A 22,942-nucleotide genomic window follows, 5' to 3' on the forward strand; every position below is an offset into this window, starting at 1 on the left:
TGTGCCGCTTGAGCACAAAATGAGTTCTCTGGAATATTTCAAATCCTCTCTCTCGCTGTGCATTTAATTTCTTTTCCTGGGGGCGTTCCCCTGGCTCTATGCATGCGGAAGGATACGATGAAAGATGAAAGCGAAGCCCGTGTGCTGTAGCCCATTACCTCAGAGAGTTGGAATGCCTGGCAGGGAGAATGTCAGCAATGGGACAGCTGCTTCTCTGGCTACCGGGGCATTACAGAAATAGGGCCTTACAACAAACAGCAGGCAATCCTTTCTTTTTTTAACCATATGATCATTTATTTGATGCCTTTCCAATTAAAGAAAAGCTTCTTTCAAATCTACTGGTCTTATTTATACCTTGCCTAGGCATATTTTTAAGCTTTCATTTTAATTAGGTTTATGTATTATATAAAGTGGCTGTCGTACAACATTATTTTAAGGTCTATGACTTAAAACAAAAGTGATTGGGGAGTACCAGCCCTTATCCAGATGCCTTCTCAGCAGCACTACGGAGTAGCAATACTAGTAAATACAAAATTGATTAGGAGATAGAACTCTCAGCCAAAAAACCCATTGAAGTCAACAGAAATTTTGCCATTAATAAGAACTGTAAGATCAGGCATCAAGTGAGGACTAATTACTTCATGTTTATAAAAAGAAAGGAGTACTTGTGGCACCTTAGAGACTAACCAATTTATTTGAGCATGAGCTTTCGTGAGCTACAGCTCACTTCACCGGAGCTCACGAAAGCTCATGCTCAAATAAATTGGTTAGTCTCTAAGGTGCCACAAGTACTCCTTTTCTTTTTGCGAATACAGACTAACACGGCTGTTACTCTGAAACCTGTCTTCATGTTTATAAAACATTTAACTGAAGAAAAGCCTTCTGTAAATATTAAGGATCCCTTCTCACTTTATTGGTAATGGAATGGTCCTCCTTGTTGTGGGGGGCAGAGGAAAGCAGTGGCACAGACTTAAAGGGGGACAAGCGGGTGGGGAATTAGACATAATAAGTGAATGCTGATTCATTATCAGAAAATGTCAGTTATACAATCTGAACTCCTCCCCACACCCTAGGCAGGTTTAACTGCAGGTCCACTAGGTAAGCAGTAGGTAACTCAGTAGAACACTAACCTGTGTGTGACAACAAAATGTAGGTAATATTTGTACTATGAGGAACTGCTCTTGAGTTTTTTCTTCACTGTGTTAGGCCCAAACATGGTTTCTATCACAGTTTCTTTTCGTTCTGAGCACAATGTATTTTCCCACCTATCTTAATGCTACTGAGCCATATTTATGATGATCACTGCAAGCCATATATGCCAAGTTAAAAAAATAGATTGAGGGATTTTATGTTGAGAGTAAATATCAGTAACAAATGTAAAAAATTACAGGAATGTTCCAAATATCCTCCAAATATGCAGTTAAGTTTAAGCTTAAAAGACATCTCAACATGTTAAAGTATAGAAACACACTATTAAGGTACCCAAATAACTGCAATTTAGTAGCCATACCATGCAATAATCATTCAATTATACTTAATGCAATTTAGTGATTTGGTCCCTCCCAGATTACATTATACTGACCTTTAAAGGTATGTTTCCATAGGTGCTGGAACAAATTTTATAGTGGAGGTGCTGAAAGACATTGAACAAACTGTAAACCCTGTAAATGATGGAAACCACTTCAAACACCTTTCCACCCCTAGTTCCAGCTCTTCTGTATGTTTCTCCCCTTTTTTCTTCCATAACGGTGTCAACAACCTGAACTGTGTCCTGTAATCTGATGCCTCCCTAATACTATTATCAACACAACACGTTGCAGCTCTATGTCTTGATGGGTCCCTGAAACTGGGAATGATTGCTCCAGGCGACTGAGAGATCCCACACATTTTATCTGTTATATCTCCTTCCTAAACCCTGCTTTCAGTGTGATCCTGCTCTGAAGTTGCATCTCTGAGAACACTCTTAGCTCCCTAATTTGTCATCTCTGTGTATTTGTGCATCTTACACTAAGGTAGGGTGATCAGATAGAAAGTATGAAAAATCGGGATGCGCGTGGGGGGTAATATGTGCTAATATAAGAAAAAGCTCTGAATATCAGGATTGTGCCTATAAAATCAGGACATCTGGTCACCCTACACTAAGGGGCATGCACCCAGCTCAGCAGCCCACATTTTCACCTTTCCTCCTGAGAGCCCTGTGTTTCTTTTGGGTTCCCTAGAAAGGACACCTCATGCCCTGCTTCTCCACCTCTCCCATCATTCTTCTGTCACATCCCTGCCCGTGCTGCTCTCTGTGTTACCCCCGCCCTCTTTTTTGCCAAGAAGCCAAGTCTGGCAAGTACTAAGGGCAGCGGCAGCTTTACTGTTGTGAATGTGCATGCTCGGGTCTCTGATGCATGCACAATAATAGACGTAGACTAGCCCTGGGATGGGGGGGTTGGACCAATGGCAGCACCCCGCGCCCTTGTCCCTGCCGGGCTGGCGCAGGCGAAGTAGTCAGGTGTAATTCAGGCCCCAGGGACACTTAGCCAAGCCCCCTTCCTTGCTATCCCATCCTTGGGCCCGCGAGGGGCCGGGCTCTCCCGGGAGGTCCCAGCCTGGGACACACCTTGGTCCGATGGGTCCCTTCTAGGGAGCAGCATGGCCCATGGGCTGCGGTGGCACCGAAGGGTTGTGGTCTGGGGTCCCATTGCCATGCTGACCCCGGGCAGTGGGCTGGTTGCGCCTTCCCTGGTTGGCATTGCCCCATCCAGCCTCTCTGGGATTTCTCCATCCTTAGTGGAGCTGGTGCAATGCCAGTGGTGCAGCTGGGAACGTTAAATGCAGGAATTCATGGTGCCCTGTTTCTGGCAATTTGGTATCTCTGCCTGACTCCAAGGTTTGTAGCATTGCCAAACTTGCAGGATTCTCCCAGAGTCTCCAGAAATTAAAGATTAATCTCTACTTAAAGATCATGTCATGGGATGAAACCTCCAGGAATACGGCCAATCCAAATTGGCAACCCTAAAGGGTTGGGTCAGCTTGTTCCCTGACTAATGGAAAAGTGTCACTCCGAAGTGAGCCCACTAAACACAACAAACTCCATTGTTCTCCGGAGCAAGAAGACATTTGCACAAGTGTCTTGATGAATTTATTGGGGAGACACTAGTTCTTGAAAAGATACAACGTACTCTAGAAATCAATAGGAAAGAAGGGTTGCCAGGACTTCTGAGCACCAGAGAAGCTTTAGAGAATGCATCATAATTTATTCACTGAACACAAGAGACGGTGGCTGCAGACACTTAAAGTCAGACACAGACTGATATTGATTGTCTCAGGGACGAGAATTATTCTTCTTTGTGTGATTTATAAAATCTTCTCTCCTTTTTACAAATGTATTTTCTCCTTCACTGCCCTTTTACTACTTGACAGAGTGTCTTTGAGACTTCCTTTGTTTTTCATCACGCTAGGTATTATTCATGACAAATGCAGGATGTTCCACAAAACAAGGTTAAACCACAAAACAAGGTTAAATCAGGGCTCTCAGGAATTTACAGGGGCTTTTAAAGTATGGAATGTTGTAGCCATGTCAGTTCCAGGATATTAGAACAAGGTGGGAGAGGTAATAGCTTTTATTGGACCAATGTTGGTGAGAGAGACAAGCTTTCGAGTTTACACAGAGCTCTTCTTCAAGTCTGGGAAACTTATCAGAGTGTTTATCTCTCTTTATCTGTGACACTCTGATTAAGTTACCCAGACCTCAAGAAGAGCTCTGTGTAAACTCGAAAGTTTGTCTCTCTCACCATCTGAAGTTGGTCCAATAAAAGATATTACCTCACCCACCTTGTCTTTTTAGGGGACCATTTACGACACACGGCAGTTATGTGAAATGCAACACTGTAATTTATATATATATATATATATATATATATAATTTGCTGCATTTTTAAAAGGGTGTTAGGTGGCATAGAGACATAAAATGACATAGACACAGTCCCTGCCCTACAATGCTTGCAGTCTAAAATGTGTCCATTATGTTTCTGCAGATGAAACTTTTATCTGTGTTTGCTGGATCCCTTTTCAAGGTATGAATGGGCTCATAAACAATGAACTGCAGTCATCATCTTGTGCTACTGAATACATTAGCTGAGATTATTATTGAGGTTCTTCAGTTACAGCTTTGTAGTTAAAACTAAGATTTGCACTTAATACAGAGATGAATCACTGATTTATGTATGAAGAATACAGCATATACTCCCCAAAATTACAGCACTTTATCAGAAAATTCATTCTGTATTCAAAGATAATTTACAAGTAAATCCACTAATTAGTTTGAGATAAAATTAATTTTACAATGTCCTTTAGCATTCAGACCTTTCTTGTCTAGAAAACTTTATCTCTGCTCTGTAGTGAACCCATAAGTAATTTTTTACAACTGTCCTTAATGTCTTTAAAGTCAATTTAATCTAATCTGGGATCCAAAACAAAAATTTATTATTGATCATAATTTTATGGTTATTGCATGGTGTTGTTACAGGACAGAGTTCATGTTATTTAGATGCCTTTACTGTTTATTTCCATATTTTAATATGTTTGTATTTCTTTTAAGTTTTACCTTAACGCCTGGGTTTGTATACTTGTTTTTGGGATAATTACAACATGCCTGTAATGTTAATGTTTTTACCTTTAAGTTACTGATATATCTTTAAATGTAGTTGTTTTGTATGGAAATAACCTTTTTTGTTTCAATTATTAAGGTGTGTTAAGACCACTTCTTGTATGCTGATCAATACTGTCTCATTTTTTCCTTGTACTCTCATATTCATCTGGAACCATCTGATGTCTCTTGACTTATTCTTACATTGTAAACTGTTGGGGCAGGGGCTGGTTTTTTGCTCTGTGTTTGTATAGCACCTAGCACAATGGGGTTACCAGAGCTACAATAATACAAATTTTAAAAAAGTTACCATGTGATATATACAGTGATTTATGAAATGTATGTAATATTAACCTTAATTTTTGTTTTAATTTTAGCTTTAGGGATAGATTCACTTGTTCGCTCTCACTGCTTTATGGCACTTTGGAACAGTCCAAAGTACCAACAGTATACTGGCCTGTTAAACTGGGTTTACAGTGGGCAGGACTCGGTGCGGTACAGTCATGTCAGGGAGAGGAGCTGCCTGGGGTGAGTGCTGGCTCTTGCCAGTGGGGGCCCAACATGCTGCTGCTTTTACCACTGTGGTTCCTGGCAGAGCCTTTTATATCTGTGGATATGCACATCCGCGGACATGAATTTTGTATCCACACAGGGGTCTTACTTTTTACCCTCAAAATGCAGGCGCTTGCAGGGTTTGGTGGGAATTTTGTGAATCACAGTGGACCCTAAAACTGAGGCTTAGAATATCAGGGTTGGAAGGGACCCCACGAGGTCATCTAGTCCAACCCCCTGCTCAAAGCAGGGCCAATCCCCAATTTTTGGCCCAAAATGGCCCCCTTAAGGATTGAACTCACAACCCTGGGTTTAGGAAGCCAATGTTCAAACCACTGAGCTACCCCTCCCCCAAAAGTACCTTTGTGAATCCCATCCTTAGCTGATTGGGATACAGGGCTTTTTTAAACGTTGATTTAAAATCGGCCAATTTAGCAAGGAAGGAAACTTCCTGAATAGGCAACTGGGCAACTTGACTCAGAATTGAAAAAAAAATGGATATTTCCACCCCGTTTCCTTTTTTTTGTTTTTTGTTTTGTTTTTGTTTTTAAACGGAGGTTACCCGTGTCTGGGAGCCGGGCAGGCGTAACAGAAGGCGGGCGGAGAGCAGGGATGGGGCGCTCAGCGGCGATGGGGAGGCTGTGCGCAGAGGCGACCTGCGGTGGGCAGAGCAGCCGCCCCCGGCGCTCTGTAGAGGGCCGAGAGGGGTGGGCTTAGTCCCGGCGTGTGCTGTTCCTGGGCGGCCCGGCAGAGGGCGCAGCAGGCGGAGGCCGCGCTCTCTCTGCCGGCCCGGCCTGTGGTGGAGCAACGGCGGCCCGGGGCTCCTCAGACATTGCGACCATGGAGATCGGCACCGAGATCAGCCGCAAGATCCGGGTGAGAGAGAAGGGGGCCGTGGGGCCCCGGGCAAGGCGCTGGCGAACCCAGCGCCCCCCCGCTCGCCGTGTTCCCGAGGGGGTGCGGCCCCGGGCCCCCCCCGCGCTGCAGCCGCTGAACAGGGCCGCAGGCTGGTGCCACGGGCCGGGGACCCGGCTGTGCGCTAACGAGCCCCGGACCCAGCTGTGAACCGTCCGCCGGGGTCCACGTCCAACCCGCTCCCCGAAGTGCGCGCGCGCGCCCAGCGGGGAGAGGGGGCAGGCGTCGAGGGAATAGCCAGGGAGTGAGAACAGGTGGCGAGAGACCCAAACCACAGCCCCCACCTGCCCCCCCCCCGACACCCCGCTTCCATCGGGGGTTGGTATCCGACCCCACATCCAGATCCGAACTGTGCCGCCAAAGCCGGCTCTGGAAGGGGCCGAACCGACCTCCAAACATCCCCGCACTCGGGGAGGCCGAACTCTGGCTCTGAATGGTGCAGCTTGAGCCCATCACTGGTATACACCAGCCCTGATTCAAAAATCATGAGGTAGATTCTCTTCCCTTCCCCCCGCCCCCGTCATGAGATTGGTTTAAAAATGAGATTTTTTTTTAAAAAAGGGTTTCTTCTTCTTGTTTGTTTTATTGGGGGAGGAGGGTGTTCACGTTTTCCAGTGTTTCTCTGCAATTATGAAGGGCTTGGAATTTAAGAACATAAATGGAGATTTTCAAGTAATCTCATTACTCAAGGAGCTAGGGATACCGGAGATACTGAGAGACTGGTGATTACATCATGAGAGTTGTCAGCACTGCCTCTCCCTTTGGAAGTTTGCTTTGCAAATAGTGGAAAAGAGGAAAAATAAGCTCAACACCTGTATAAGATCTGTGTTAGTGTTGTTGACAAACACATTTTAGCAACCAACATTCTTTCAGAGTTTGGGTATTAGTTATATTGAGTGTTCCTTAACTTAAATGCAATACTCTTAATTTATTTTCTTTTTGTAGGGCGCTATAAAGGGAAAATTGCAGGAGCTGGGGGCTTATGTCGGTAAGTTTTATTCTGTTTAATAGCTTTATTTAGGCTCATTGTATTTAAAGATGGAAAACCCCTGCTAGTTTGTGTCTGTCCCCTGCAAGAGTATAAGGTAGTTTCCTCCCATGACAGTGTGTGGGGTACTGCACTGACTTTAGCTATTTATTTTAGTGTAACAATAGTTCACAAGTTGATATAGTGCTCCACTGGAAGCAACTCTGAGAAAGGCTTCAATCCTGTGTCTGGATTTATACTTACAAACTCCGGCATTCACCTGGAGCACAGTTGAAGTCCATGGGGAATGGGCTACATGGGTGCAAGGATCACATGCCATTGGGTGATCAAGCCCAAAGGTTGTAGCTGGGTCCGAAATTAATCCTGCCACCTATTTAAATGTGTCAGATGGGTAATTACATTTACAGGTTTACCCAAAGTGGTTATGAAAGGATGCCCCATCATTTTCTCAGCCCATCATGTCTGAAGAGGATGAGCTCATAATTTCTCCTTGCAAGTCTTTTCTTTAATTTGTTTGTCAGCCCCACTGTATATTTGGTCATTCAACCATGCAACCTGGTTGTCTTCTTTGATTCTGCTCTTTCCTTCTCACTGTTACCTTTCGGTTCTCTGGTTTCTCAATTATATAGCTTCTTTTTCAACAATATCTCTGAAATCAGTTCTTTCTTTTTTCTAGAGCCAAAATGTTATTAGTACTCAAGTAATCTCTGGTTTTAATTACTGCAAATGAGGAAGTTAGTTAACTAGAAATTAAAAGGTATAATGCCCAAAGTGAAATCCCTGCAAGCTTCACGGGAACTTTTTAAAGACACCATAATAGAGGCTCAAATTAAATGTATACCCAAATTAAAAAACACAGTAAGAGAACCAAAAAAGTGCCACCAGGGCTAAACAACAAAGTAAAAGAATCAATTAGAGGCAAAAAGGCATTCTTTAAAAAGTGGAAGTTAAATCCTATTGAAGAAAATAGAAAGGAGCAAAAGGCCAAAAAGAATGTGAAGAACAGCTAGCCAATTCAAAAAGTAACAGCAACATTTTTTTAAGTACATCAGAAGCAGGAAGACTGCTAAACAATCAGTGGGGCTACTGGAGGATTGAGATGCTAAAGGAGCACTCAAAGAGGATAAGGCCATTGTGGAGAAACTAAATGAATTCTTTGTATTGGTCTTCATGGTTGAGGATGTGAGGGAGATGTGACGGGTTGGATCACAGAAAACCCCTTGGGAACTACCACCTGGTGTACTTTGACTACCTCTGAGTCTGTTTTCCCTACCAGCTTAGGACTTCAGTGCCCTGCCTGGTTTGAGCCAGACACACTTGCCTGCTACAAACCCAGACCTAGGTCTGAACTATGTTCCCTAAAAGCTGCAGGCTTAACTGAAAACAGCTTAAGAAGTGTGCCTGTCTCCAACACTCAGATGCCCAGCTCCCAATGGGGACCAAACCCCAAATAGGTCTGTTTTACCTTGTATAAAGCTTATATAGGATAAACTCATAAATTGTTCACCCTCTATAGCACTGATAGAGAGAGATGCACAGATGTTCCCCTCCTACCCCCCCCCAGGTATTAATACGTACTCTGGGTTAATTAATAAGTAAAAAGTGATTTTATTAAATACAAAAAGTAGGATTTAAGTGGTTCCAAGTAATAAAAGACAGAACAAAGTGAATTACCAAGCAAAATAAAATAAAACACGCAAGTCTAAACCTAATGCAGTAAGAAAGTGATTACAGATGAAATCTCACCCTCAGAGATGTTCCAGTAAGCTTCTTTTACAGACTAGCCTCCTTCTAGTCTGGGTCCAGCAATCACTCACACCCCTGTGGTTACTGTCCTTTGTTTCAGTTTCTTTCAGGTATCCTTTGAGGGTGGAGAGGCTATCTCTTGAGCCAGCTGAAGACAAAATGGAGGGATCTCCCAGGGGCTTAAACAGACTTTCTCTTATGGGTGGAGACCCCTTCCTTTCTCCTATCCAGAATTCAGCTCCAAGATGGAGTTTTGGAGTCACATGGGCAAGTCACTTGTCCATGCATGACTGAGTTCCTTACCAGCCAGGCCACATTCCTGGGAAAGCTCAGATGTGGATTGACGTCTCCAAGTTCATTGTTAGCTTAAGTGTTTCTTGATTGGACAGTTACTGAGAATAGTCTTTTCTCAGGAAGCTGACCAACTGCTTCACCGAGGCTACTTAAAATTAAACAAGTACATAGCCAATATTCATAACTTTGAATACAAAAATGATACATGCATACAAATAGGGTGAATATATCCAGTGGATCATAACCTTTACAGAGATATGTTACATGGCATATCTAGCATAAAACATATTCCAGTTATGTCATATATACATTCATAAGCATAATCCCATAAAGCATTATGGGGTGCAATGTCACAGGAGATTCCTCAACCTGAGCCATTCTTTTTAGGTGACAAATCTGAGGAACTCTCCCAAATTGAGGAGTCAGTAGAGGAGGTTTTGGAACAGATGGATAAATTAAACAGTAATAAATCACCAGGACCAGTTGGTATTCACCCAAAAGTTCTGAAGGAACTCAAATGTGAAATTGCAGAACTACTAACTGTGGTATGTAACCTATCATTTAAATCCGCTTCTGTAACAGATGACTGGAGCATAGGTAATGTGATGCAAATTTTTAAAAAAAGACTCCAGAAGTGATCATGGCCATTACAGACCAGTAAGCCTTACAGCAGTACAGGGCAAATTGGTTGAAACTATAGTAATGAACAGAATTGTCAGACACATAGATAAACACAATTTGTTTGGAGAAGAGTCAACATGGTTTTTGTAAAGGAAAATCATGCCTCACCAATCTACTAGAATTCCTTGAAAGGGTCAACAAGCATGTGGACAAGGGGGATCCAGTGGATATAGTGTACTTAGATTTTCAGAAAGCCTTTCACAAGGTCCCTCACCAAAGACTCTTAAACAAAGTAAGCTGTCATGGGATAAGAGGGAAGGTCCTCTCCTGGATTGGTAACTGGTTAAAAGACAGGAAACAAAGGGTAGGAATAAATAGTCAGTTTTCAGAATGTAGAGAGGTAAATCGTGGTATCCCCAGGGGTCTGTACTGGGACCAGTAATATTCAACATATTCATAAATGATCTGGAAAAAGGGGTAAACAATGGGTTGGCGAAATTTGCAGATGATACAAAATTACTCAAGATAGTTAAGTCCCAGGCAGACTGTGAAGAGCTACAAAAGGATCTTACAAAACTGGGTGACTGGGCAACAAAATGGCAGGTGAAATTCAATGTTGATAAGTGCAAAGTAATGCACATTGGAAAACATCATCCCAACTATATATATAAAATGATGGGATCTAAATTAGCTGTTACCACTCAAGAAAGAGATCTTGGAGTCATTGCGGATAGTTCTCTGAAAACAAGCACTCAGTATGAAGCGGCAGTCAAACAAGCTAGCAATGTTGGGAATCATTAGGAAAGGGATAGATAATAAGACAGAAAATATCATATTGCCTTTATATAAATCCATGGTATGCCTACATCTTGAATACTTCATGCAGATCTGGTCAGCCAATATCAAAAAAGGTACAGAAAAAATTATTAGGGATATGGATCAACTGCCATATGAGGAGAGATTAATAAGACTAGGACTTTTCAGCTTGGAAAAGAGACGACTAAGGGGGAATATGATAGAGATCTATAAAATCATGACTGGTGTGTAGAAAGTAAATAAGGAAGTGTTATTTACTTCTTCTCCTAACACAAGAACTAGGGGTCACCAAATGAAATTGATAGGCAGAAGGTTTAAAAGAAACAAAAGGAACTATTTATTCACACAACACATAGTCAACCTGTGGAACTCTTTGCCAGAGGATGTTGTGAGGGCCAAGATGATAACAGGGTTCAAAAAATATCTAAATAAGTTCATTGAAGATAGATCCATTAATGGCTATTAGCCAGAATGGACAGGGATGGTGTCCCTAGCCTCTGTTTGCCAGAAGCTTTGTCATCCTCACCTCAGTCCCTGGAAAAATCATGGAGCAGGTCCTCAAGGAATCAATTCTGAAGCACTTAGAAGAGAGGAAAGTGATCAGGAACAGTCAGCATGGATTCACCAAGGGCAAGTCATGCCTGACTAATCTAATTGCCTTCTGTGACAAGATAACTGGCTCTGTGGATGAGGGGAAGGCAGTGGACGTGTTGTTCCTTGATTTTAGCAAAGCTTTTGACACAGTCTCCCACAGTATTTGTGCCAGCAAGTTAAAGAAGTATGGGCTGGATGAATGGACTATAAGGTGGATCGAAAGCTGGCTAGATTGTCTGGCTCAGTGGGTAGTGATCAATGGCTCCATGTCTAGTTGGCAGCCGGTATCAAGTGGAGTGCCCCAAGAGTCGGTCCGGGGGCCAGTTTTGTTCAATATCTTCATTAATGATCTGGAGGATGGTGTGGCTTGCACCCTCAGCAAGTTTTCAGATGACACTAAAGTGGGAGGAGAGGTAGATACGTTGGAGGGTAGGGATAGGATACAGAGGGACCTTGACAAATTAGAGGATTGGGCGAAAAGAAATCTGATGAAGTTCAACAAGGACAAGTGCAGAATCCTGCACTTAGGATGGAAGAATTCCATGCACCGCTACAGACTAGGGACCGAATGGCTCGGCAGCAGTTCTGCAGAAAAGGACCTAGGAGTTACAGTGGACGAGAAGGTGGATATGAGTCAACAGTGTGCCCTTGTTGCCAAGAAGGCCAATGGCATTTTGGGATGTATAAGTAGGGGCATTGCCAGCAGATCAAGGGACGCGATCGTTCCCCTCTATTTGACGTTGGTGAGGCCTCATCTGGAGTACTGTGTCCAGTTTTGGGCCCCACACTACAAGAAGGACGTGGATAAACTGGAGAGAGTCCAGCGAAGGGCAACAAAAATGATTAGGGGTCTGGAACACATGACTTATGAGGAGAGGCTGAGGGAACTGGGATTGTTTAGTCTGCGGAAGAGAAGAATGAGGGGGATTTGATAGCTGCTTTCAACTACCTGAGAGGTGGTTCCAGAGAGGATGGTTCTAGACTATTCTCAGTGATAGAAGAGGACAGGACAAGGAGTAATGGTCTCAAGTTGCAGTGAGGGAGGTTTAGGTTGGATATTAGGAAAAACTTTTTCACTAGGAGGGTGGTGAAACACTGGAATGCGTTACCTAGGGAGGTGGTGGAATCTCCTTCCTTTGAAGATTTTAAGGTCAGGCTTGACAAAGCTCTAGCTGGGATGATTTAGTTGGGGATTGGTCCTGCTTTGAGCAGGGGGTTGGACTGGATGACCTCCTGAGGTCCCTTCCAACCCTGATATTCTATGATTCTATGAATCTGGGAATGTAAGATTGGGGATGGAACACTTGTAACTACCTATTCTGTTCATTCCCTCTGAAGCACCTGGCATTAGCCACTGTCAGAAGACAGGATATTGGGCTAGATGGACCTTTGATGTGAGCCAGTATGGCTGTTCTTCTGTAACCCCCTCTTCCATTGTCTCTCCCCACCAGCTAGTTCATTCAAAAGACAGCTACCAAGATAATCTTTACAATGGCTCCCGTTCTTCTGAATTATGTTCAAGCTTCTCATTTTATTGAAAGGTCTCTGGACCCACCTACATCTCTGTCCATGTCTTATCTTACCTCCTGTCTACACTCAAGTTGTTGTGGTCCTTTGTCGTCATTTCTCGCTCCTGATTTTACACTTTCTTTCATGTTGCCCTTAATGCTTGGAACAGCCTTCCAGTTAATATTTGCCTCCATTTCTTCCTTTAGAAAACCAAAATCCTCCCTACTTCTTGAGCCATTTTTACTATTCTGAGCATAGAGCATTCTGTATGTGTACATTTTTATTCCGATTTGTGTCTTTTTGTGTCATTCTGTTAGGTTTTCTGAAAAAAGACTTGTTTTTGGTTTTTTAAAGTTATTTATAATGTAGAAATAACTGTTAACGGAAAATCTCACAACATAGGAAACTAAAGAGAAGAAAAAATATGCTAAAATGCTAATCCAGAATTTTTCAGAATATACCTAAATCTCACATTTGTACAGATCCCCAAGTTTTTCAGCAAGGGGGTAACTTCCATACATTTTGGTAAGAGACTAGGGGACTGTGAACAGTAATGTCTTACTCTGGAACGGTTCACAAAGTACTAGCATAGGGCTGAAATGATATTTTATGAGCTTTAAGAACTGCTGTTGCAGTATATGAATTTAACTGCTGTAGTCACACAAACTGTCACATTCTCCTCTGTACATTTTACAATATAAGAGAAAATGTAATTCTGTTCAGTTATGCTTTGATTTCACTTTGACTTCCTCCTCTTTTCTCTGATTTGTTTCCTTAGGCCCTGATACTGTAAAGGCTTATGCATATGCTTGATTGTAAAGTCTTTGGGGCATGGACTGTCTGCTGCTCTGTAGAGTCCTAGTAAAATGGGGCCCCACTCTTGATTTGTTCTAAGGCACTACTGTAATAAACGTGTTAAATACAAATATGCTTGACCTTGCACGCTGTGAGTAGTCTCTCTGAAGTCACACAACTCACAGTAGAAAGTTAAGCACATGAATAAGTCCCTTCAAAATTGGGACCTTGATTTTTATATATATATTTATTTATTTTTTTAAATAAATAATGGATGTACCATTATTAAGGTTAAGATTTAGTCATGGGTATTTTTAGTAAAAGTCATGGACAGGTCATGGGCAATAAACAAAAATTCATGGCCCATGACCTGTCCATGACTTTTACTATAGACACCCCTTACTAAATCTTAACCCCGGGGCGTGGGTGCACTGGGGGGCCCCCGGGGCCAACCCTACTTGCTGCTGTAGCTGCAGAATTTCATGGAGATCGTGGAAAGTCACGGAATCCATGACTTCCGCGACCTCCCTGACAAACTTGTAGCCGTAGCCACTATTTCCTCTCAGCAGCGTTCCCCACCACTCCCTCAAATAAAGATAGGTAAGGAGGAGTTCTGAATTGGATTATCTTCAGTAAACATTATTGGTTTTCTTTTATGTTTAGTGACAACGGTAGCTTTGGGGTTGCACAGCATTGTTAAGTGTCATCAAAATAAAAAAGGGTACATCTAATCCTCTTCATAAAGTCATTCAGAATGCTGCTGCTGTTTTAATAATCTAATAGTTTGAAATGTAAGGCACTGTAGAGAATTGCAAAGTGCTTTATACATAGTAAGGAATGAAAATAAAAGACATCGTTTCATTGATATTCATCTGAAATGAACAATAGTTTGTTTTTAATCTTTCATTTTAATCTTTTAATCTCTCAATCAGGCCCTGATTGAACAAAGCACTTAAACATGTATGTAACTTCAAGTGATTTAATTGGCACTGCTGACATGCCTAGTTATGCACGAGTTGAAGTGTTTTGCTGAATCCAGACCCTAATGATCTTACCATTCCCCCATGAAGTATATAGTGTCTATCTATGCTTATTCATTTTTTTTTTAAGATGGAATTTTTGACGTTAATAGATAAAGGTTTGTCTGTAAATTTTATGCATAAATCAGAAAGGAAATTTCTTTATTTCAGGGACATGTTTTCCGCCACTTCCTGCAGCTCCCGTTGGCCGGGAACTGTGAACCGCGGCCACTGGGAGCTGCAGCGGGCAGTGCCTGCAGACGGTCAATGCAAACAAAATGTCTCGTGGCCCGCCAGCGGATTTCCCTGATGGGCCACATGCCAAAAGTTGCCGACCCTTGCTCTATTTGGTTGCTTTTCCTGAAGGAGAAAGCCCTTTTGCAGTATAGGGCTTTTATCTTAAATATTTGAATAAATGAGAAACATATACTATGAGTGTTTAAATTAAAGGCCATAATATACAAATGTGATATCAAAATGACATTGTTCATATGTTTATCATGTATGTGTGACTCACTTGCTCTTTTAAAATTTTACTGTAGTCTTTAATTTGGGTTCTGGTGGAGTTGACAATCTTATGTGCTTTAGCCATATCTGAAGCTTGTTGTATTTTAGAGGAAGTGGAAAACTTGTCCCCGAAAAGCTTGCTTATTCATTTGCTTATCAGATAATCTGTTTGTTGTGCTGTTATAAGTAGGTATGTCTGACATACCGGGATGCAATCCAGACCAGTGATGGGCTGTCTCATCCCTGTCCTACAACCGTTACTCCTGGGGGAATACTGCGCATACTCAGAATTTATGTCCCCTGCAGATTTCTTTGCTTCCCCGCAGAAAAATGACTTTCTGACAGGGAAGCAAAGGGAAGCCACAAGAACAGTCATGTGACCCTCCCCGACAGTATGTTTTGGGTGCCCAGGGCAGCCGATAGAGAGGTAAATCACTGTGGGGCAGGGGGCAGGATTGGGGAAGACCCAGCCGGTGGCTCCTACCCAGCACTGGGCTCAGCTGCTAGTCCCGGCTGGGCTGGGGAGGACAGGACTTCCTCTTCCCCTGCATGGCATCTGGGGCTGTGTCAGACCCACCCCCAGATTTCTCCATCGGTTGTAGGAAGCTCTGCAAACTCCCCTCCTGCCTGCGTCTTCTCCCCCACCCCCGGCGCGTCCTGCACCCATCACTCCTCAGCTGCAGGGGGAGGGATCACTGTACAGGGAGCTACTTCCCCATCCACCCAACTCCTACTGCATCCAGAACCCCTCATACCCAGAGCCTCACGCCGAGCCTCCCCCTCGCACCCATAACCCCCCCCAATAAGCCCCTACCCCCGCACTACCTTGATGAGCCACCCACACCCGGATCCTCCCCGTACCGAACTCCAACCAGCTGCACCTGGATCCCCACTCCCCTGGCATCTGGACCCCACCACTGAACCCCCCACACCCACCCTGCTGATGTCTATCCTCCCCCACACCCAGACACACATACACCCCCCCGAGCCCCAACCACCTTCACCTGGACCCCTTTGCAGAGTCCCATTACTGTTGCACCCAGAACCCCCCAACAAGCCTCTGTGCATCCAGATTCTTCCCCCCCCCCCCCACCCCTGGACCCCACTGAGCCACCTGCACGCAGGTTGCCCTACTCAGAACCTTCTAAATCCACACCTGGATCCCTCCACGCTAAGCCCTTCCACAATTGGATCCTGCCTTGCTGAGCCTTCTTGCCCACACCTGGTGCACTTGGCATGGAGGGGCATGGCCCTGGGGTGTTTCTGGGGCAGGCCTGGTCCTTGCGCTGTGTCAGGGTTGGGTGCAGCCTCACCACTGAGTCTGTGTCTCGGGAGGAAGCTGCACAGTGATCTCCCACCTCTGTGCAGTCAGTGGCCTGTGCTTCCCAATGCCATGCTGGAGCCTCCACATTTATTTGACAAATAAAATTTGCGGAATTTTGCAGAATTTTAAAATATTGTGTGCAGAATTTATATTTTTTTGGCACAGAATTTTTAATTTTTTCCTGCAGAATGCCTTCAGGAGTAAACCTTGAGTGCCGCATAATACCTTGCTTATAGTAGCTCCAACCTAGGCTGCTCATAAACGGCCTTCCAGCATGCAGGTCTCACCATAAGTCTCTGTACAGTTGCAGCCTGCCAGCCACACTTGGGTTTCACTCTAGCTCTTACCAACCTCAGTTATACTGCAGAGTATTCCCTAGCACACTCCCAGTCCTGGATCCCCCCCCCCCCCCCCCCCCCCCGTGTGTCTTGTACTGCACAGCCCTCTCCCGAACAGTGCACATTAATTCCGTCATTCCTTTAAGGAATAATACACACAAGTTTACCACCTTAAATGGAGTTACTCAGACACTTCAATTTAAATACTGGATTAGCTAAATCAAGTTTATTAACTACAAAGAGAGAGTTTTAAGTGAGTACAAGCAATGAGGCATAAAAGTCAGTAATGGTTACAAGAAAATAAAGATAAAAATGCTTTCTGGTGCCTAGTTTAACAGATTTTAAAAATTTTATTAACACTAATGTTAAAATTACATAATACACAGGTTGCGAAAAGAGTGACTGTACATCTGGGTATAGTGCTTGGATTATCCACAAATACAAAATTTGTTTTTAAAAGTCATATGGTACATACATAACATAATCAGCAATAACCCAGATTTAGGTGAATAATTTTAAGAATACAGTTTAGATCAGGGGTGGCCAACCTGTGGCTCCGGAGCCACGTGCGGCTCTTCAGAAGTTAATATGCTGCTCCTTGTATAGGCACTGACTCCGGGGCTGGAGCTACAGGCGTCAACTTTCCAATGTGCTACAGGGTGCTCACTGCTCAACCCTTGGCTCTGACACAGGCCCTACCCCCACTCCACCCCTTTCCGCCCCCTCCCCTGAGCCTGCCATGCCCTCGCTCCTCTCCCTCCCCCCCGAGAGCCTCCTGCACACCACAAAACAGCTGATCGGGAGGGAGGGGGAGGCACTGATCAGCGGGGCTGCCGGTGGGTGGGAGGTGCTGGAAACGGGGTGTGGGGGAGCTGATGTGGGGGCTGCTGACGTATTACTGTGGCTCTTTGGCAATGTACATTGGTAAATTCTGTCTCCTCCTCAGGCTCAGGTTGGCCACCCCCAGTTTAGATATTAGACTCACAGCAAATTTTCTTACCACATGCTTCCAACAGCATTACTGACCAAACTTTCCGGTCAGGATTCCTCCCCCAGAGTCCAATGGCTGCTTCTTTTGTCTTCTCAGGTGCAAAGAGTGAGATGGACAGGGAGAGAGAGGAGAGGAGCTTTGGAATATTTGCCCCTCCTCTTTATAGTTTCAGTCCCTCTTTGAAAAGCATTTCCAGTTGAGAACTGAGAGACTGGGATCTGATGGACCAGGGAGACCTCATGCTGTTTCTTTTCTAAGATGCAGCTTTCTTTGTCCTTGCCTCCCTTTCTTGCCAAAGAGTGGTCACTGGATAGGGGATGGCCCATCAGCTTTGTTGACACCTGGCTGGGGCGTCTGCTTGCCCTTTGTTTTTAAAAAACTGGTTTAGCTACTCCCCAGATTTATCTGGGAAACATACTTCAGTCATGATTTCATCTTATGTTCATAACTTTACACATGATTTTGCTAGATGCATTTTACAATGATATTACTGATCAGCAAGTTAGGAGTTTTCAAGTGATACCTCACAAGGCATGCCTTGTACAAAGATTATTACAATAGCGTAGAGGGTGTGAATACAGGGGTGCATTCCATCACAATATGTCAAACATAGAAGGGTTTTGATGAAGCAATTTCATGGGTTACATGTAGTGTTGTCAGTGATGCAGATTTTTTATTGCAAAAAAGAAAACCTTGAAAGCTTTTGATTTTACAAGAAAATTTGCAAGTAATTACCAATTAGTTTAAACAAATCTGTTTGGCCATGATTTTGCTATTCTCTTGCTACATTCTGTGCTTCCTGTTTAATGAAAATCTTTATTTCAAGGAGTTTATAGTAAAACTGGAGAAATATTTTGATGTCTTCTTTTTCTCTGCCTCTTTTGTGCATCTACTGTACTTCGAAAATCTTATAGAAATGTCATTGTTAATTACGAAGTTGCTTTGAAAAATAATAACAAATTGTATTATTTTTTCTTCCAATTAGATGAAGAGCTCCCTGATTATATTATGGTCATGGTGGCCAACAAGAAGAGTCAGGAGCAGATGACAGAGGACCTTTCCCTTTTCCTAGGAAACAACACTGTCAGGTTTACTGTATGGTATGTTTGTGATCTACATTTTCCATGAACCTTACTTCTAATAATTATTTTGTAACTGCATCTGTATATGCGACTTGAGAATATAAGAAATTACACATTTTGTCATTATGCAAGTAAAGTTTGATCAATTAATTTTTTCTTGTGCATGAAGTGATGCAATATAGTAACTGATAATTTTTAAAATGATTACTTGTAGCTTGCCAATATTCAGGCAGTGGTAATACTAACATATATATAATATACAGCAGTTAGAGACTGAGGTATTGATATTCTCCTTTTGTCCATTTTTCCAGCTGAACTGTTCTGAAATGTTCAAAATAAATTAGGAGTCTATTTAGACATGGGTTAGCAAAACGGAGTTTCAAACATCTGAATCCCATCAAGGGAGTTGCCCTCAGAAAATTACTACTGCAAAATTATATAAGAACTAGAGAACATTACACAGTGCAGTCATATCTGGTTATGGTAGATGTATTTGGTAAACTTCCCTTTTATTCAGATTAACACAGCTTCTGTTAGAGATGTTGATATTGTGTAGGCATTATAGGTATGCAGTGTGGTAGCCATGTTGATCACAGGATATTAGAGAGACAAGGTGAGTGAGGTAATATCTTGTATTGGACCAACTTCTGTTGGTGAGAGAGACACAACCGACTTCTTCCACAAACTCTGCAACATTAACAACCTCCCTCAGAACACCATTCTTGCCACCATGGATGTCACTTCCCTATATGCCAATATCCCTCACTGTGATGGCATAGCTGCCTGCCTCGAAATATTTTCAAGACAATGGACAACCCTCAGATATCTACCCCAAACACATCGCCAAATTCATCCCTTTATCCTCACCCATGACAATTTTCCATTCAGCAACACCATGCATTGTCCAAAGCATGGGAACATCCATGGGTACCAAGATGACTTTCAATATGTCACCCACTTTGTGTTCCTCCTTGAAGAAGAATTTCTGAGCAAATGCACCATGATACAAGTGATATACCTCAGATACATCAATGATAGATTTCCACCACAACATTAAAAACCACCACCTGTCCACTAAACTCTTTCTGGAACGGTCCCACACTAGCATTAACTTCCTGGACACCATAATCAGCTTCAGCAGTGGAACCCTACAGACAACCATATACAAGAAACCCACGAATCACCACATCTATCTTCATAGAGCAAGTAACCACACCAAGAAATCTGTTATCTAGAGCCAGGCACTCAGATACCACAGAATATGCTCCAAGGCGAAAGTCCAGGATATACATCTTAATACACTTTAAACTGTCTTCACCAAACAAGGGCACCCCACCAGAGAAGTAGATCTGGTCAATCATGGAATGGTCCACCCAGATACCCTGAGAGACTGCACACCCCTAGTTATCACCTACCAACCCACACTGGAACCCCTATGAGTATAGTGAAACCACTAAAACCCATACTTAATGAGGACCTCACCCTGAAAGAAATCTTTCCAGAACCCCCTCTTCTGACCTTCAAACAACCTCCCAGCCTCTCCAAGCTCCTCATCAAAAGCAAACTCCCCACAGACCAAAATGCACCAACTCAGAGTGGCTCCAGACCCTGCCAGAGCAACAGATGCAAAACCTGCAGACATATCTCCACTGTTGCCATGATCAGCACTCCCCACAACACACGTCTATTATAACACGTGGTGTACCTCATCCAATGCACTAAATGCCCCAATAACAACTATGTGGGTGAAACCAAACAATCACTATGCTCTCGAATGAACTCTCATAGAAAAATGATAAAAGACAAAAAAAAAACCTGTTCTCTGTGTGTGAATACTTTTCACAAAGCGGTCACTCTATATCAGACCTATCAGTCTTCATGTTCAAAGGAAACTTGCACAATGCTTTCAAAAGACAAGCCTGGGAGCTTAAATTCATGAGTGTGCTAAACACTAAAAATCATGGACTGAACAGAGACACTGGATTTATGGCTTATTACGACAATCTATAACCAGCAATCCTCCCCCAGCTGCCTCTCCCTTCCTCTTCCCCTTATGACTGGAGTGGTGTTAACGGGTCACTTCAGCTTGAATGGTCCCTTGAAATATGTGTTAACTACTTATGCTAAACAATCTGTTCCAGACCTGAAGAAGAGCTCTGTGTAGGGCTATGTCTGCACTGTAGCCTATGTCGGCATGACTTATGTTGCTCAGGGATGTGAAAGAACCACCCTCCTGAGTGACATAAGTTACACTGACACAAGCGCCAGAGTGGACAGCGCTATATCGGCGGGAGACCGTCTCCCACCGACATAGCTACTGCCGTGCATGGAGGTTGTTTTATTATGCTGATGGGAGTGCTCGCTCCTGTGGGCATAGAGCGTCTTCGCCAGATGCACTGCAGCTGTATAAGTACAGCTGTGCCACTGCAGCCCTGTACATATAGGCATGGCCTAAGTTCATAAGCCTCTCTCTCTCACCAACAGAAGTTGATCCACTAAAAGGTATTACTTCACCCACCTTGTCTCTCACGGCATTATAGGAACATAGGAATAGCCAGATCAGGGCAGATGATTGGTCCGTCTACTTCTGTATTCTTTCTTTGGCAACAGCTGTAGATGCTTCAAAGAAAGGTGCAAGCTGCCTCCCCTAATGACTCCAAAACCTCATGATGAACAATTATGAAAATACCTGCCCATCAGGGAAATATCTTCCAAAGTCCTAGGAGCTATATATACTTTATACCCTGAAACATGACAGTATGAATCCCTCATAACTTTTGTCCTGTCTAATGTAACACTAGGGAGGCTTACTGTCTTCACCTTTCATTAAATTTAGGTTTCAATGGTTTTAAAGTTTGATAATATTTAAAGGGGTGTTGGGTTAATTTAGGAGCTTTCCAACTTTGAAAGTTTCAATTTTTTCCACGGGTAAACTGACTTCTGAATTTTTTTTACCTACCATAGTTTAAAAGTAACACTTAATATTTTAACTGAAATAAAATAAAATATCACAGTTCTGGGTTTTTTTTTTTTTTTTTTTTTTTGAATTTGCTTTGTGCCTTTGGCAGCAGTTTGTTTATTGTCACTTTCACTGTTTCACTGTAAATTAGTCAGTTTCCCCTTTTGTTGCTATAGGCCATTCATACAGCAGCAGGACAGGAGAAAAACATTTTAAAAGATGGAAAATGTGATTGTAAAAGCACAACAATTTACACGAGGAACTGAAAGGCAGGTGTAGTACCTGGAACTAATTTATAATTTTTAATTGACTACATATCAACACGACAATGTCCCTTTACAGGACATTGCTGGCACGTGTTGCTTTTAATTTATTTTAGGCAGGTGTAGAGGTGAGGTGGGGGCGGGGGTCACATGTCCCACCCAGATTTTTGTGAGCACCATGCTGCCTTTGTGTGGCTTTACTCGGCCTGCTGCGGGAAGGGAAGCTCTGTCCTTCTCATGCTGCACCTTTTTCCCTCCTCCCCTTCCTTCCCCCTCCCCTCCCCCGGCACATTTCCAGTTCGCTTGGCCCTTCTCCCCAACAGCGGGCCCAGGTGGTGAGTGGAGGGGGTGGGACGGGTGCTACCTCTCCTGCTGGGTGAGGGTGGCTGCTCTGGGTCGCTGCCTCTGGAGCTGGCGGGGTTGTCTGCCCTGGCCCAGGGAGATGGGGCTGGAAGGTTCCTGTACTAAGAGGCAACACGTGGGTCAGTCACATACCTGTTGAGGGCACAATTTAAAGATTGTGGGTATGTGTCACCTCTGCGTGCTTGTCAGAAACAGAAGAAAAGAGCATGCAATTTATTGTTTTTTGAAAAGTATACACACTTGTACATGCTCATTTATTCCCTATTGTGGCATGCCTGAACAGTTTGTGGGTTTGGGTGTTTTTGTCATTTTATCAGTCACACATCTGTGCGTCTTGCATCCAGTGGCTACATGAATCAATTAGAAAACAAAATAGATACTGTCAAATGTGGAGGTTAGTTCCATTACTGGAACTTGTTCTTTATAGCATCTTTTAGCTAGATTATATCCCAGAATGTATTATTAAATATGACAGAACATTTTTAATACTTTGAAGGTGAATAAATTAAATTAAATCATTTACTCATAAGACCAGTAATGAGGTGAGGAGAGAAATTATTCTTCAGTGTAGGACGATATATCAAGATACACAAGTTTTTAGATGTACTGCCTGTTTTGACAATGTCCTCT

The 22,942-nt window shown here is 43.2% G+C and overlaps 1 protein-coding gene across 4 annotated transcripts in view; it reads left to right on the forward strand.

Moving 5' to 3' along the window:
* Nucleotides 1-5,764: 5,764 nt before the first annotated feature.
* Nucleotides 5,765-22,942, forward strand: part of ZC3H14 (zinc finger CCCH-type containing 14) — a 44,973-nt gene continuing 27,795 nt past the window's right edge. The window contains exons 1-3 of one of the 4 annotated variants that reach the window (XM_037900811.2): nucleotides 5,765-6,064; nucleotides 7,049-7,091; nucleotides 18,631-18,745. In XM_037900811.2, coding sequence (XP_037756739.1) covers nucleotides 6,029-6,064; nucleotides 7,049-7,091; nucleotides 18,631-18,745 — 194 coding nt within the window. In that variant the 5' untranslated portion in view covers nucleotides 5,765-6,028. Of the gene's footprint in view, nucleotides 6,065-6,442; nucleotides 6,594-7,048; nucleotides 7,092-8,937; nucleotides 8,948-18,630; nucleotides 18,746-22,942 lie in introns of those variants that run through there. The other 3 variants (XM_037900812.2, XM_043547827.1, XM_027818317.3) reach the window with 3 other exon arrangements.

This window comes from Chelonia mydas, chromosome 6, assembly GCF_015237465.2.
Source record: "Chelonia mydas isolate rCheMyd1 chromosome 6, rCheMyd1.pri.v2, whole genome shotgun sequence".
Classification (NCBI taxonomy): domain Eukaryota; kingdom Metazoa; phylum Chordata; order Testudines; family Cheloniidae; genus Chelonia; species Chelonia mydas.